Here is a 14,631-nt window from a genome sequence, read left to right as displayed (position 1 = left end):
TAATGTAATTACAGATTGGTCATAAGGCTAAAGAAGAATGTCGTTACATTTTCTGTATTTATACAATCCTCAAAAAACACATACATAGCAATTTGAATCCAAAATTCATTTACATATTTATCTACAGGTCTTCATAAAAGTACACTATTTCTGAAATAATCTTCTATACAAAATATCTACTATGAAAATGCAAATCCATATATTCAATGAGTTGATAAAGAAACAGCAAGCCAGACAAATTAAAAATACAGTTGAAAATGAATGTGTTTAACAGGGAGCATAGTTAAATCAGACAAAATCAGTATCAGCTTTTGCTGAGAAACATAAGCTAGAAAATAGGTGAAACAGAATAAAGTTTTTTATGTTCTGCCATCTTCTTGCTATTCCAAACCATTGAAATATAATGAAACTTTTATGCATTTATGTTACATCATATTATGACATATCGAGAAGATACACAAGCTGGTCATTTTTAAAACAAAATAGCAAAGTAAATTGCATACAAAGAAAGACAATTTTCATCTTTAAAATGCCCCAAAATTTCATGTTCTTGTTTAATCTGAGAAATAAAAGCTTAAAGCGTGTTTTCTACAAAACATCACTGTAGTCTTTGGATTCTTTACATATTTGAGTAAAATTAGATTAAAATTATGCTTTTTTCTGTTTTATTTTTAGTTAAAAATGAATGGCTTTACCTCTTGGGTTAATAATCCGTCACATACTAAGCAAAGTGAATTGACCTTGAATATAAATGGCTGAGCAGTTTAATTGTATTAGTTCACTATAACCCCTGGTTGAGGAAGCTGTATAACAAAAACACACTCATAGGGTAGTTGATGACATCTTATTCTGGTTATGTGTACAAAAATATAGTTTCTATTACTACTACAGCAACACTTACTGCTTTGGTCAGTTGAGACCCAAAACAATATATTCCTATTTGTAGAGCAAACCACACCGTAATAAATCTAAAATATGTACAAAGCAGTTAAAGCCACATGTGTTTGTGCAGGGGTTTGGAAAAAACTCCTTTGGCAACAAAGAGTTTGGAAAATTATTCTACTTGCATGATATTTGACACATTTCATTAGTTTACAGAGAGAAGTATACTATAGCTATACGTTAAGGTTTCGTATAAATCAGCAGTTACTCAACAACAAAAAGCCTCAATCTCAAAGCAGTCATTACTATGTACTCTGATGAGATGCGTATTAGTTAAGTGTTTAAAATAACAGAAATACCTCCCTCTAGTGAATGACGTCGGTCATTACATATAGCGAAGTAGTAAATATGGAATGAAGGCCACAGATAGCTAAATAGCAGCCAGGCTACACTGGTTATGTATCTCAGGATGGATCTTTGTCCTACACTGTAAAAAAAAAAGTCTCTAATTTATGGTAAAATGCCTGCAGTGGTGGTTAAAGTTTAGTTGCCAGTATTTTACCTTAAATTAAAGACTTTTTTTTCTACAGTGTATCCATGAGAACAGCCAACATGACCACAGAATGTTTCCAGTCTGCAGGGTGTAAAGAGGAGCGTCACACGTTAGTGGAGCTTATTTGGCCTGAAATGTGTTCAGGCAGGACTTTTAATTGCATTAAAAAAAAAAAAACTTTCTTGTGAGAATTCAAGAGGTCTTATCAGACAATACGGTGCAGTACTGTCTGATAAATACTGCACCCTTTCTTTTTCAGAAAGAAAGCGTAGAAATCTTGCCACTACATTTTAGTGTCATCTGGAGTGGGCTTCTCATTCTCATATTCGTTCTCTGGGGAAATTAGATGGTATGGCTTTTTTTCTGGCTGGTCAACCGTCTGGTTGCCCAACTCTAGGTCACTGACTCTCAACTCGTGGCGGGACAAATGTTCTATGATACCAGCTCCGATGGAGTCACCAAGGACGTTGGTGGTGGTGCGCAATCGATCACTGAGAAACAGAGAAAGAACATGAAAATAGTCAGAGTGCAAAAACAGGATTTTAAGATGAACCAACAATAGAAGATAAAACACTGTGTCCCTTTAAATAATGCCAACACTGCAGAGCATATTTAAAATTCAATCAATAGGTAAACAGAGCAATTGTGATGCATAACTGTAGTACAATTTGAACAAAATCTGCAACTTGTTGTTAATTTGCCATTCAAAGGGAGTGGCTTATGCCCATTCTCCTGGATACTTACAGGAACCAGTCAACAGCAATGATCAGTGAGATGTCATCTGTGGGAAGACCTACAGATGTTAGTACTATTATCATGGTAACCAGGCCTGCCTGAGGTATTCCAGCTGCACCAATGCTGGCTGCTGTGGCTGTGATGCTGAGGAGAAAATGATAGACCCCAAAAGATTATTTATCTCTTTTATTCAGTAAACTTCTAATTTTGGTTGCTGTGGCATTTCTTTCTGAGAGCGCTAAAGCAAAAGCAATTCATGTTCATTAAGCCTTTCCAAAGTTTATCACACACAGCCAGAAACATCAATGTATTCAGTGGGATTAGACCAACACAAGATAGCCTGTTATTGTGGCAAACGTCAAAAGAGAATGATGGATGATATTAAGTCTGTCTTTTGATGAATAAATATATGCAAAACCTGGCCTTTATATGAATACAATCTGACTAAACCCAAGCAATTTCTTAAAGAAGATTGGGCAATAATTCAGTCTCTAACTGTACAAAAACAAAAGAAAGCACACCAAACAGGGAAGCAGCTACAACTGCAGTGAAAGTGTTGATTCAGAAGGTCTGAATGCAAATGTCACACTTTTTAGATGTTTTTGTAGCAGAGTTTATCAATCAAAGAGTGACAGATTTAGCAAATCTAGCTTAGTACATTTAGTTCGGCATAAAAGATTTTTAACTGAGTCTTGCTTTTTTTTTGTATTTTTGAACTAATATTGTTATGAGCAGCAACATTTTGCAATACCTGATGGTGAGAATCTGTCCAAAGTTAAGGTCATAATCATTGACCTGTGCAATAAAGATGGCTGCCAGGGCCTCATACAAAGCTGTTCCATCCATATTTATGGTAGCTCCGACAGGGAGAACAAAACGGGTCACACGCTTGTCTACTTTGTTGTTTTCCTCCAGGCATTTAAAAGTGATGGGTAATGTGGCAGAGCTGTGTGAGAACAGAGGGGGTAATAGGAAAAGTCTTAAGACACAGTAAAAATGTTCATGAAGACATCTCCTTGTCTATGTCAGTTGAATTGCAAACCTATGAAATGTCATCCATTTCCACAATTTTACCAGCAATGAGGAACAAAATACCAACAGGGGCATACCTGAGGATAGTGAGTTTTACAAAAGATAGATTGAAACATTTCATTGCGTGACATTTCTTTTTGATAATCCGTCTTTCTAGCTCACATTTCTGGTACATACCACATTATGATGGCATAACTGTAGTAATGCAAAATCTGCAACTTGTTGTTAATTTGCAGTCAAAGAAGTCTCTGAGGGGTTGTCCTTGTTCCCTCATGTTCCCAATGATCAGACCAAAACACAAGGAGAACACCACCAAGCCCAGTGCATTAATCCCATTCACTGATCCTGGTACTGGAATCATCTCCTCTTGGGCTATTTGTTGGCTGCCATTTAATTAATTAATTCATGTTTTGGGAAAATTTATCTAACAGTGTTTTATTTTCAGGCTCAGTCAGTGCCACAGTACACACACAGAATAATTTGTGTCCCAAATTAAGCAAATTAATGCTTATTTACATGTCCAGTCAATGGGTGCAGTGGGTCAGGGCTGGCCTGGATTTACAGTTTATTGTTCATCTCAAAATTAAATGGCTATTTTGGTGTTTTTTAGGATTAATGTTATTCAGTATTTTACATAAATACTGAATAACAGTATTATTATAGATGTGCTATAGATGTGCTGCCTGACCAACAGCACATCTATCCATCTATTCATCCTGCTATTTTACTATTTTGTCGTCCATATCTCTGAAAGTACTTCATCAATTATATGTGTGTATAACAAAGGAAATGAAAGTGGAAACTTATAAGGATCTCAATAGCTAAAGTTCCCATCCAACTTTTGGAAACCCCCTTTGGATAATCATGTAATGCAATTACTATTGATATTATTGTTTTCTGAGAACTGTTTTGATGGGATTTTTCTTTTAATTTCTTCCTGACTTCAAAATTTCAAGAGCTCGATTTCATGGAAACAAATTCAGTATTTTACATAAACAACAACCTGCAAAATAACTTTAATTTAGATTTGATCTGGCTTTGGAAAATTTTGTTATGTAATATTTTTGTTATATAATGTAATATTGAAAGTCAGCATGTGCGCAAAACCTAATGAAAAAACACAATTTTTTTTGTCAAAACAAAATCTCCATCAGTCAGAGAAGATTTAATGTGCTTTGTTTCAAAAACAAACCATGCGTTGTTCTCTGACATCTTATGTTAAGAATTTTAATTATAATAATGCAAGGTTTGATTATGTGGCACTTACAAAGTAAAAATGTTCACTTGAGCTTTCCGTAAGAAGGACACTTGTGATGTTAGATACTACAGAAGGAATATAAAACCAAATCTTCATCTTCACTTCTAGAATATTTAATTGGAGAGACTGGAAAAGGAAAATATACCTGTTTGGTGCAAGCTTCCACAAGGTTTGGAGGAAACATATTTCTGTAGAAAAAAAAAATATAAACAATAAAAAATAAACTTTTTAAAGAGTGAACCTGCAAAATCTGCTTTTCTATGATGATCAAGTTCTTCCTTCAAAATAGTTAAGTGTTTCTGAACAATTTGTGTTTCTGAAAAGTTTCAAATTTAAAAAGTAATTTTGAACAGTGTGGAAACTCCAAAGCAAGAGTTGCTCCTTTAATTCTCTTGCAGTTTTTTTTATTTCTTGCAAATGGCTACTTTTTGTAGACACATCCACATTTTGTACAGATTTTCATTTTTTCCTACTCAGTTGCATTCTTGTTTTAATCTGATTAAGCTATTTTTAATAACTGCAGAATATCATGTTCTTAAGTTGTAAATTTGTATTTACTTTATAGTTTCTTCATATTTTCTGTTTCTACATTCCATTTGACTTTCACTTTGCTGCTGGTACACCTGAATGCATAAAATACATTTCTATATCCTTCGTCTATTTACAAGACAAAAATGATCACTTACAACACATGTGGGTTTTGTTTTCTGATTTTTGGTGAAACTCTTTTGGTTTGTTTAGGAAGCACTGTTTTGAATACCTGCTCTATCTGTTGCTGCTTGGTGAACTCGTCCTTGGATCCCTTTCCAGGGTGAATAATAAGCACCATGACTATACCAATGAACACAGCAATCACAGTTGTGGTGGTGTAGTAGACCACTGCTCTGATGCCCATTCTACCAGAAGCCCGTCTATCCAGAGAGGCGATACCTAAAGAGGACAAAATCATTGAAAAATAGAAAAATAGATTTAAAAAATGGGGCTCTGTCAATTACAAAATTCACCATATTGTATTTTCGAAGATTGTTTTTAGCTGTAAAAATATTATGTTCCCACTCCCAGACCAAAAAGCACACATCCATATTTCCCCTGAACACGCCTGGATCTGAATGAAATGGTTCGTTCCTGCTTGGAGCGCTTGACTGTGACGGTGTTCAGCAGCAGTCAGTATAAAACGAGAACGATTGTGGCTTACTATGCTGCTAAGTAAAAAATAAATAAAATCAGGTTTTCAAAAATAAAAAAAAAAATAGAGAGAGGAAGAGAGAAAAAGGCAAGAGTGTCAATTTTTAACACAGTTTTTCTCTAAGAGAGGTGGGTAGACTGTGAGATTATCAACCATTTAGCATAGTTAGCTTAGCTACAGACTACTGTTTGCCTCCTTTTCACTAGCATTTAATGAATTAAGAAAAAGAATGACCAAGATATTCATATATTTAACATGTCCCTGTGCCTTTTACCACTTAACAGAAACAGTGAACCTGCAAAATCTGTTTTTCTATGATGAACAAGTTCTTCCTTCAAAATAGTTAAGTGTTTCTGAACAATTTGTGTTTCTGAAAGTTTCAAATTTAAAAAGTAATTTTGAACAGTGACAGGAGAGTTTTAGTGCTGTCAATCACAATCTCATGTGGCTGCTACTTTTTGTAGACACATTCAACATTTTGTACAGATTTTCATTTTTCCTACAGCAGTTGCATTCTTGTTTTAATCTGACTAAGCTGATATGTTGTTTCTCCACCATTAGCACATTTAGCAGTGGTTGAATGAAGTTGATTGCCAGCACTAAGACCCTCCTCCTGGTTCTGATTGGTTGTTTTGGTCGGATTGTTGCATTACTTTAGCTAGCAATAGTAATTCAGGGAAGAGGTGGAGGAGATTGATTGTTTTCACAGATTATTTGTCTCGTAACAAACTGACACATTATGGTAACAGCTTTAACAAATATGGAGAAAACATATTTTTTATTAAAGTTCTATACTGCAAGACAAAAATGATCACTTACAACACATGTGGGTTTTGTTTTCTGATTTTTGGTGAAACTCTTTTGGTTTGTTTAGGAAGCACTGTTTTGAATACCTGATAAGATCCAGAAAGGCATCAGCAGGGCTGACCTGCTCTATCTGTTGCTGCTTGGTGAACTCGTCCTTGGATCCCTTTCCAGGGTGAATAATAAGCACCATGACTATACCAATGAACACAGCAATCACAGTTGTGGTGGTGTAGTAGATCACTGCCCTGATGCCCATTCTACCAGAAGCCCGTCTATCCAGAGAGGCGATACCTAAAGAGGACAAAATCAATAAAAAATTTTTGTCAGGGGGCCCAATATTTGTAGTAAAATTAAATCAAAAGATGCTTTGACAAACAATTGTTTAAGCTTGCCAACACTAGCTGCGGAAATAGGTTATTTCAGTTTTTAATCTTGTTTTTCATCAAAAAGATTTGTTGACTTATCAGGTTAATTATACAGCATTTACATCAGAATAAATGTTAAGGGCATTTTAAAATCATTTATCATAATCTCTATGCTATACTTTTAATTCTTTAGCACAAAAGACTGGAACTTAACAGGGTGATTATTAATTACGCCTGCCCATCGCAATCATAATAGCATTGATGTGCCGCTAATTTCAGCGCCTTTGTGTGTCTAGTTAGCCTGGGAAAAGGTTTGGTAATTATACGGGGAATACACCCAACTGGATTATCATCTCTGACTCCGACAACAAAGAACCACAAGAAACACAATCTGACTGCGACCTTTAATGCTGGGAAAACAACACCTGCTACTAAATCCCTTTGGGGAAAACTAATAAAATCTGCTTTTATTTAGTAAATTCACAAACAGCTGCAGAAGTAAAACATCCAAAATATGGATCTTGAATTGTCATTTTGTCCACAAACTGTAGAAAAAGTAGTACAGAATCTTTGCTTCTGCAAAGTTCGACATGTCTCTCTGTGTGTCATCTGTTTGTTGTTAACACAGTGTGCAGAGATGTTAGTTGCTGATTGCCTGGCTAAATCCATGGCATTGTTTGTCCCTCAGAGAAAATGATACAGGGAAAGGTGTAACTGTATGTACAAGTAATGTCTCACACAGAAAATCCCATTCAGCTCAACTCTATGTTGTGTCTGGCAAAGTTTTTCAATTTAAGAACCAGGTTTGCTACAAAATAACAAAATCCTGAAGCAGATTGAAAGCTAACGGTTCTCACAATAAACCATCTATGGGGACAAAGATGAAAAAAAGGCCACAAAAAAATCCTGAATTAGGAGACGGGTTGCTTTAAAATGGTTCAATTCAACTATTATCTTTCTTCAGAGCTTTCTAAACAGGCTTTGTCTATTTGAGAGATTTATGTATTCCTCTGTAGCTCTTTGATTCTACAGATGTTTGCTGAGACGTCTGTGGATTCCTCAGAAGGTCAGTGTTGTTTGAAGATCAATACTTTATTGTCTGCCTCAAGAACACTGGAGTTTAGGAATGACTCAGTAGAGTGAGAATGATTAGTAAACCAATTAAATCTATCACACAGTGTCATTAGAAATAGTACAAATGTGTTTGGATGGACATGCTGCCCAAGAATTGGACCTGTTTGTTCCTATCACCTCATCAATTCAGGACTCAGGCTTTAGTCCATCTCTTTCTGATCTTCTCCTTCCCCTCCTTCATTCACTCATGCCCAGTTTTTTATCTCCTCTCTTTTCCACACCTCCATCACCATCTTTTCTTTTAGGGTGCCTTATTGTACCCCAGTCTGTTCTCTCTTGTCTCTCCCCAAATCTTTTATGCCTCCTTTCTTTTTTCTAACAGACTGACCCTTTTGCTGTAGTTCTCTTTCATTCTGCGTTCGCTTTCTTCCCGTTCCCTGTCTGACAACCCTGGGAAAACTTGTTGACTTAGTCCACCCTGCACGTACTCACAATGATCTCCAGACTGTTGTCCAGGCAACAACAGATGCAGCCTCACCAATTCAATCTTTTCAAAGGATCGAAAGGAACAAGATTGAAGGAGTGCAAGCTGAATGACTTTCTTTGTAGTTTGGGGGAATGCTCATCAGTCCAGCTCTGAGAGAGTCAGTGTGAAACACAGCATGTACAGTGCCTTCAACATCCTCACATTTTGTCAGGTTACAACTACAAACATTAACATTTTGGAAACTTTATGCAGTAGATCACTAGAATGCGTTTTGTTATTTTCTGAATTTTAAAAGTTAAGATCTCATTTTTGAATTTTAAATAGTAATATTTTCTTCTCTTCAGGTCTTTTATTTTCTCTGTTCCATCATTCCTTCTTTAATCTGTGCAATATGAAAACTTTGGTGGTCTCCCAATATTCTGTAAAACATTTAGATTTCAGGTTGTATTGAATCAAGTGTGATGGAGTAGACTGAAACGAGAAGAAATAAAAATTTATGACCAAACAAAGGTTCTTCTAGGTCCTGTTTCTCATTTAATGAGCAAACCACTTAAGCCTCTTTCTCATAAGTCTCTGTTCTTTCCCTCATCCGCCTTACAGCTCAACCCTCTTTACCTTCCCTCATTTCTTACTTTCTGGGGCCCCACTATATTCAGCTCAAAACACTCAATAGGGCCCCTCTGAGGTCTGTTTGAATTTTTTTACGCTCACAACTCAAGTTCACTTGTAGATGTTGTTATTTCATCAGAGAGGGATTAAAGCTGCTTGGTTAATTTAGGATGGGAGAAAAAAGATAAAGTTTAAGTATGTGACATTATTGTTTCCGATCAAAACACAGTGGGCTGGCAGATTCATTATTTTCAGTAAAAATGTGTAAAAAAACTAAACAGTAATGAAATCAAAAAGCTGCATTTTAATATAAACAATATTAAATTAGGAAATTAAATTGATGTCCCTGATAAAAAAAACGACTTACTAGTGACTCTTTACTAATTTATATTTGTGACATCAGAAATATCTTAAGTTAGTGAAGATTCATAATTTTATTAACATGTTTATAGACTTTTAAAAATAACAGTTTTAAAACATTAGTACTTTTGTCTTTAATATTACTAACTTTACTGTAATGATTTTATTTTAGTTTATTGGTTATTTTTAAATGGTGTCTCCTCATATTTGATAATCATGAGCAGCATGATTTTTCATCAGAGTTTTAAAGACAGCTCTAGCATTATAAATATTGAATATAAAAATAAACAGGACTTTATGGAAAAGAGGATACTGACTTACTTGTAGAAACGATTATTCTAAAAAAAAGATTTAAAGACAACCTACTCATGGACATGGGAGTGGATAGACAATTTTCTAAAGATTAAATCAAACATATGCTCCATACAAGATCCTGATGTTAAAGAGAAAGTAATATGTATTTTTCAGGCATATAGTAACATTTTATAGCACAATCAAGGTATGTTGACTTCAGTAGTAATAAAAATTTTCTCTTTCTCTCTCTCTCTCTCTATTATATATATATATATATATATATATATATATATATATATATATATATATATATATATATATATATATATATATATATGACCTAGAAGAAATTAGTTTTTGTAATTTAATGCTTTGAAATTGGGCTGCTGCCTCTTTAAAAACTCCTTCTCCTCCTCTATTAACCCTTAAACAGTCTTTTTTTTTAACCAGTGTTGCACTGGGAAGTAGCTCGTATTATAAACTCAGCAGATGTGCAGTTCCGTGTTTGCTAAGTGCAGTTGGCTAGTCTGAAGGAGCTGCGTAGGGGAATCACGAGGGAGGGCCGCTCGGAAATTGCAGCCCTGAGGAGAAGCTGTGCCTCAAAGGTATTACTAGGTCTACCTATTTTACACAGCTGAATTGGCAGGAGAATTATGGCTTTCGCAAACATGCATGAAAGAATCAAGGTAACACTCCAGGTATGTTAGATCATGTTATTGCATCATAACATGCTGTAAAGCTCAAAAAGAGTGGATTTTACATAGTACTGCACCTTTAAATACAAGTATGGCTCTGGATGACAAATAATTTTAAACTGCTACTTATTATAATCTTTGTTTTTTCTTTCTTCATTTGAGACAGTTTTTTTACCTTCTTTTTGGAACAGTATATTACTGAACGGATGATGGAATCCGTTCAGTAATATAGTGTTCCAAAAAAGGCATGAATGTATAACATTTGTTAACTCTCTAAACATTGCTCAAAACTAGAATAATTATTGCTTTAAAATCATAATAATCAAAACATCATTCTGTAATAATTACTCCTAACTGGCCTTGATGGAAAAAGGAAAACAGCACTTGAAAACAGAAGAAACTGCTGTAATAATGTACCTGTTGATAATGTATACTTTCAGGAAACAGAGGCAAACAACTTGGAAACTGAACGACGTACTTCTGTGATTTCTACACGCTATGGCTGAGCTCATGTGTTGTGAACAAATCAGGATGCTGATGTTATGCTCTGCTGTAGCACAAAGCCGACTATTATAAGATGTGTCTGTGTCATCCCCACTGAAGACCGGGCTCTCTCCCTGTCAGTCACAGCAAAAGCCGGACATTTACTCCTACAGTATTTGTCAGTGATGGTTACGTAAAACTAACAACTGGCTGCATCCTGGCACTGTTGGCCAGGTGATTATAAAAGTGAATACATTTTCTCCTTCCAAGCAAACAGGCCATGATCCATAGAAATCTCACTAGGACGCCTTCTGTCTTTGCTTTTCAGAAATACTGGTCCAACTGGTAAGGGGTCAGAAAAGTACCTGGGTAATGTACACTAATTGTAAAATACTTTAAGTAAAACGTTTTTTGTTTGTTGCATCCAAATCAAAACCGTTAAAAACAGGTTTTGATTCAGAACAGAACTGCAAGTCATCATGTTTGGATTGATTATGAGAACATCCACCTTTATAGCAAAAAAGCATGTTGGCTTACAAAATAGCTGACTCACTTTACGGCTCATAATGTACTTATAGATCGGTGGAGCCACAGAATAATAAACAAGCAGGCATCTGTGGTGTTTCACAACAGAGGAGCTTTATCCAAAGACAAAGGTCAAAAATCAAAGAACAAAACGTAAAAGGAAAAAGGAGTTGTAGATAGAAGCAGTGTTGGAAGACTAACGGCAAAATGAGAAGTAAGCTGCGGAGTCATGCAGAGAAGACACAGAGAAGGTTGGATGAGAGAAATACAATACTGTTAATACGAAGCGATGGAGGAGCATGCTGTGTTGTCTGTAAGTTGTGAGATAAAAAGGTTAAACAAAGGATCATGGGAGTAGTTCTGTGGATGTGTGTTACTGAGTATTTAAACCAGGTGCAGTCAAGGACAACACTTTTGGCCTTAAACAAGCTTTGAGGGTGATCAGTTTTACTACATTAAAATTGAGATGCTGGTAAAAAAATATAGGATGAAATGAATGCAGCACATCAAAAATAAATAATACACCATTCAATATCTGTCTCTTTTTCTGTTTCCTTTTTTCTTATTCATGTAAAAAAACAAAAAAACAAAACGTAAGTTGTTGTTGGTTTTTTGTGTTGTGAAAGTTGCTTATTTATTCATTTTCTAACTGTGTTTTTTTTTACTTTATTATCCCATGAAAGGAGATGTATTTTATAATTTCAGGAATGTGGTTTGTTCAGTCAGCTTGTTAAAGTAACACAGAACAGGAATGTGTGCCTCATCAGACAATGGCCCGGATGGCCCCAAGCTGGTTGACATTGTTCTAGTGTCACTGCAGATGTTTTTAAAATGGTTATGTAAAAAGAAGGCATTTCAAATATTTTGTCATCTATCCCATACTGTACATCCAATCTGTTTTTTTTTATGAAATTGTGCTTTTTTCACACTGAAACTTTTTCCCCAATACCAACAAGTCAAGATATAGCAAACATCCAGCAACACTTCCAATTAGTTTTTTTCTTTTCAAATAAATACACATCCTCTTTCTGATCCAGCTTGTTGTTACACAAAGCTGTTATATAATACCTGTGATAAGACTTGAGACAAGCAACGGCAGCACCAGCAGCTGGAGCATTCTCATCAGCAGCTCTCCAGGAAAGGAGAAGTACTTCACTTCACGGTAAGACAGTTTGTATGGACGCAGAGAAAATCCGAGGATTATACCTGCAGGGAGATCAGATGTGGAGGAAAAGGTGGTAAATTATGATATTCTACACAGAACCAGAAAGAGTCAAGCAACACTGCTCAACCAGAACAAGGCACATGTCTATTTTTATCCAATTAGTCAATTGTTCACTCTACCACAAATATAGTTCCAGGTGACACATTGTGAAATCTGACAAATATCCTAAATTTAACAATCTGTCATGACTTGGTGTATTTCTAGCTGCAGACATCATTGTGAGTCAGCTTCACCTCCTCCTGGGTAGAATTCAGAGGTCAGTAGAGAGAATTCAGAGGTCAGGCATGGGGTCAAGGAAAGACTAGTCTGTTAAATTCATCAGCGCTGACTGGTTTCTTTCTTTTGTCCATTTTGCTGCTGCTGGTGACAAGGAACTGATCAATTATTGGGCTTATGTGGGGGATTTTTATGAGGAATGATGAGGTCTCATTTGTAATTGGGCTCTCTAAATTGCTCAGAGAGCCCAGAATATAAACCATTCAGTGGCCCAAGAGAAAAACAATCCGTAGACAATTTATTCCTTACCTATTATAACAGCTGTGATGGTTAGAATGACAAAAGCATTTTTCATGAAGAACCCCTTCACTTCGTCCTTCTTGATGTTCTCCACTCTCTTCTTGGCGAGCAACGACCTGGACTGGATCCCGGCTCGGATTTGGTGAAGACCACTGCGGCTCCTCTGTGAATTCTCTCCATTGCTTTGAGTCATATTTGTGGCTGGAGTCTGCAGAGCTGCTGTTCTCAAGCAGGCCTTTGCAGAGATGAAAACACTATCGATGCGCTGATGACTAGGTTAAAGTCCTGTTGCTCCTGAGTGTCACACCTCTCCTTTGGTTAAAGGATTAGTAGTTACCTGCTCAAAAGAATGACGAAAATATCACTGAAAATGTCATAATGTGACATAGACAAGAACTTTTGTTCAATGAAACAAGAAGCAACCACAAAAACAGTTATCTGTGTTACATTACATTTCTGACTGCTGTTGTGTCTGACAGAAACAATCTTAACAAATAAAGACAAATAAAGACAAATAAAAATCCTGTGTATAAAAGATGTTTTAACATCCAAGTCAAGACAAAACTGCATTCTGAGTAAAACACCAGCATTCTACTGGCAGCTGTAAAGAATTTGCAAACTTCCTTTTCTGCACACACGTGTACAGTTTGGCTTAGACAGGCAGGTCAATTCAAAAACAGAAGCTCCGCTTCTGAGTTATACAGTAGATAAAATATGGAGACAGAGGCTTTTTTCAATACCTTTAGGTTTGGGCAATAAGGTCCTCTGGAGCAATGTCTGAGTTTTCCAGGGAAAAGGTCAGGTTTAAAGCTTGGATTGGTGTGAGAGGGATCCTTTGGCTATGAGCAGACTGTGCAGCCAGCAATGAAGAGATATCCAGTGTAGAAAGAGAGGAGTGGAGAAAGGAAAGGAGGGCTCAGCGTCAGGGATGAGGGAACGAAAGAGCCAGTGAGAAAATGGAGGCGGTGCCCTCACAGAAAAGAGGTAGTCACTGAGTTGCACAGCGTGGGCTTGAGGGGAAATGGAGGACGGGGGGTAGGCAGCTAAAAAAGTGAAATAAGGTAGAGGAGGGGGTGCTTTTCAGGCGGAGGCAAACTTGAGGAATAATGAGCTTTTCAAAAAGCAAAAAGAAAAAGGACCTTCTTGTGTTCTTCTGTCCCTCTCAGCTGTCCTTTGAAACAGTTTTTTTCATGCTTCATAAGTTCAGCCTGACCAGGGGTTCCTGCAGAGAATGAGTCAACATAGTAAAACAAACCCTATTAAACAAAACAGGGTTGATTAGCAGTGTGTTGTGAAAGTTGAACCATGGGATAGACTGTTATAACAAAGTGCACTGCTCTCAATTAGAATAAAAAAGAGGCTTTGGAAATATTTTTGCAAGTAAAATCTGGTGTAACTAGGATGGATTTGGCTGACTGTGATTGGCAAATACTGTAAACAGCATCATTAAGTTCAAAGAACAGGGGATAAAGTTGTAGAGACATTAAACCAAGGTTAGCTTAACTAGCTGTAATAATAATGCATGCCACACTATTGAGATCTGTA

At 36.2% G+C, this 14,631-nt stretch overlaps 1 protein-coding gene across 1 annotated transcript; it reads right to left on the bottom strand.

Moving 5' to 3' along the window:
- Positions 1-1,023: 1,023 nt before the first annotated feature.
- Positions 1,024-13,981, bottom strand: LOC122828648 (excitatory amino acid transporter 1-like). Its single transcript, XM_044112402.1, is given in 8 exon segments — positions 1,024-1,926; positions 2,180-2,314; positions 2,922-3,215; positions 3,217-3,279; positions 6,540-6,744; positions 12,414-12,551; positions 13,096-13,423; positions 13,827-13,981. Coding segments are annotated over 7 exon segments (1,227 nt in total). The 5' UTR covers positions 13,280-13,423; positions 13,827-13,981; the 3' UTR covers positions 1,024-1,718.
- Positions 13,982-14,631: the final 650 nt, after the last annotated feature.

Source organism: Gambusia affinis, linkage group LG03 (assembly GCF_019740435.1).
Source record: "Gambusia affinis linkage group LG03, SWU_Gaff_1.0, whole genome shotgun sequence".
NCBI classification, from domain to species: domain Eukaryota; kingdom Metazoa; phylum Chordata; class Actinopteri; order Cyprinodontiformes; family Poeciliidae; genus Gambusia; species Gambusia affinis.
This window is presented reverse-complemented; position numbering and strand designations above follow the sequence as displayed.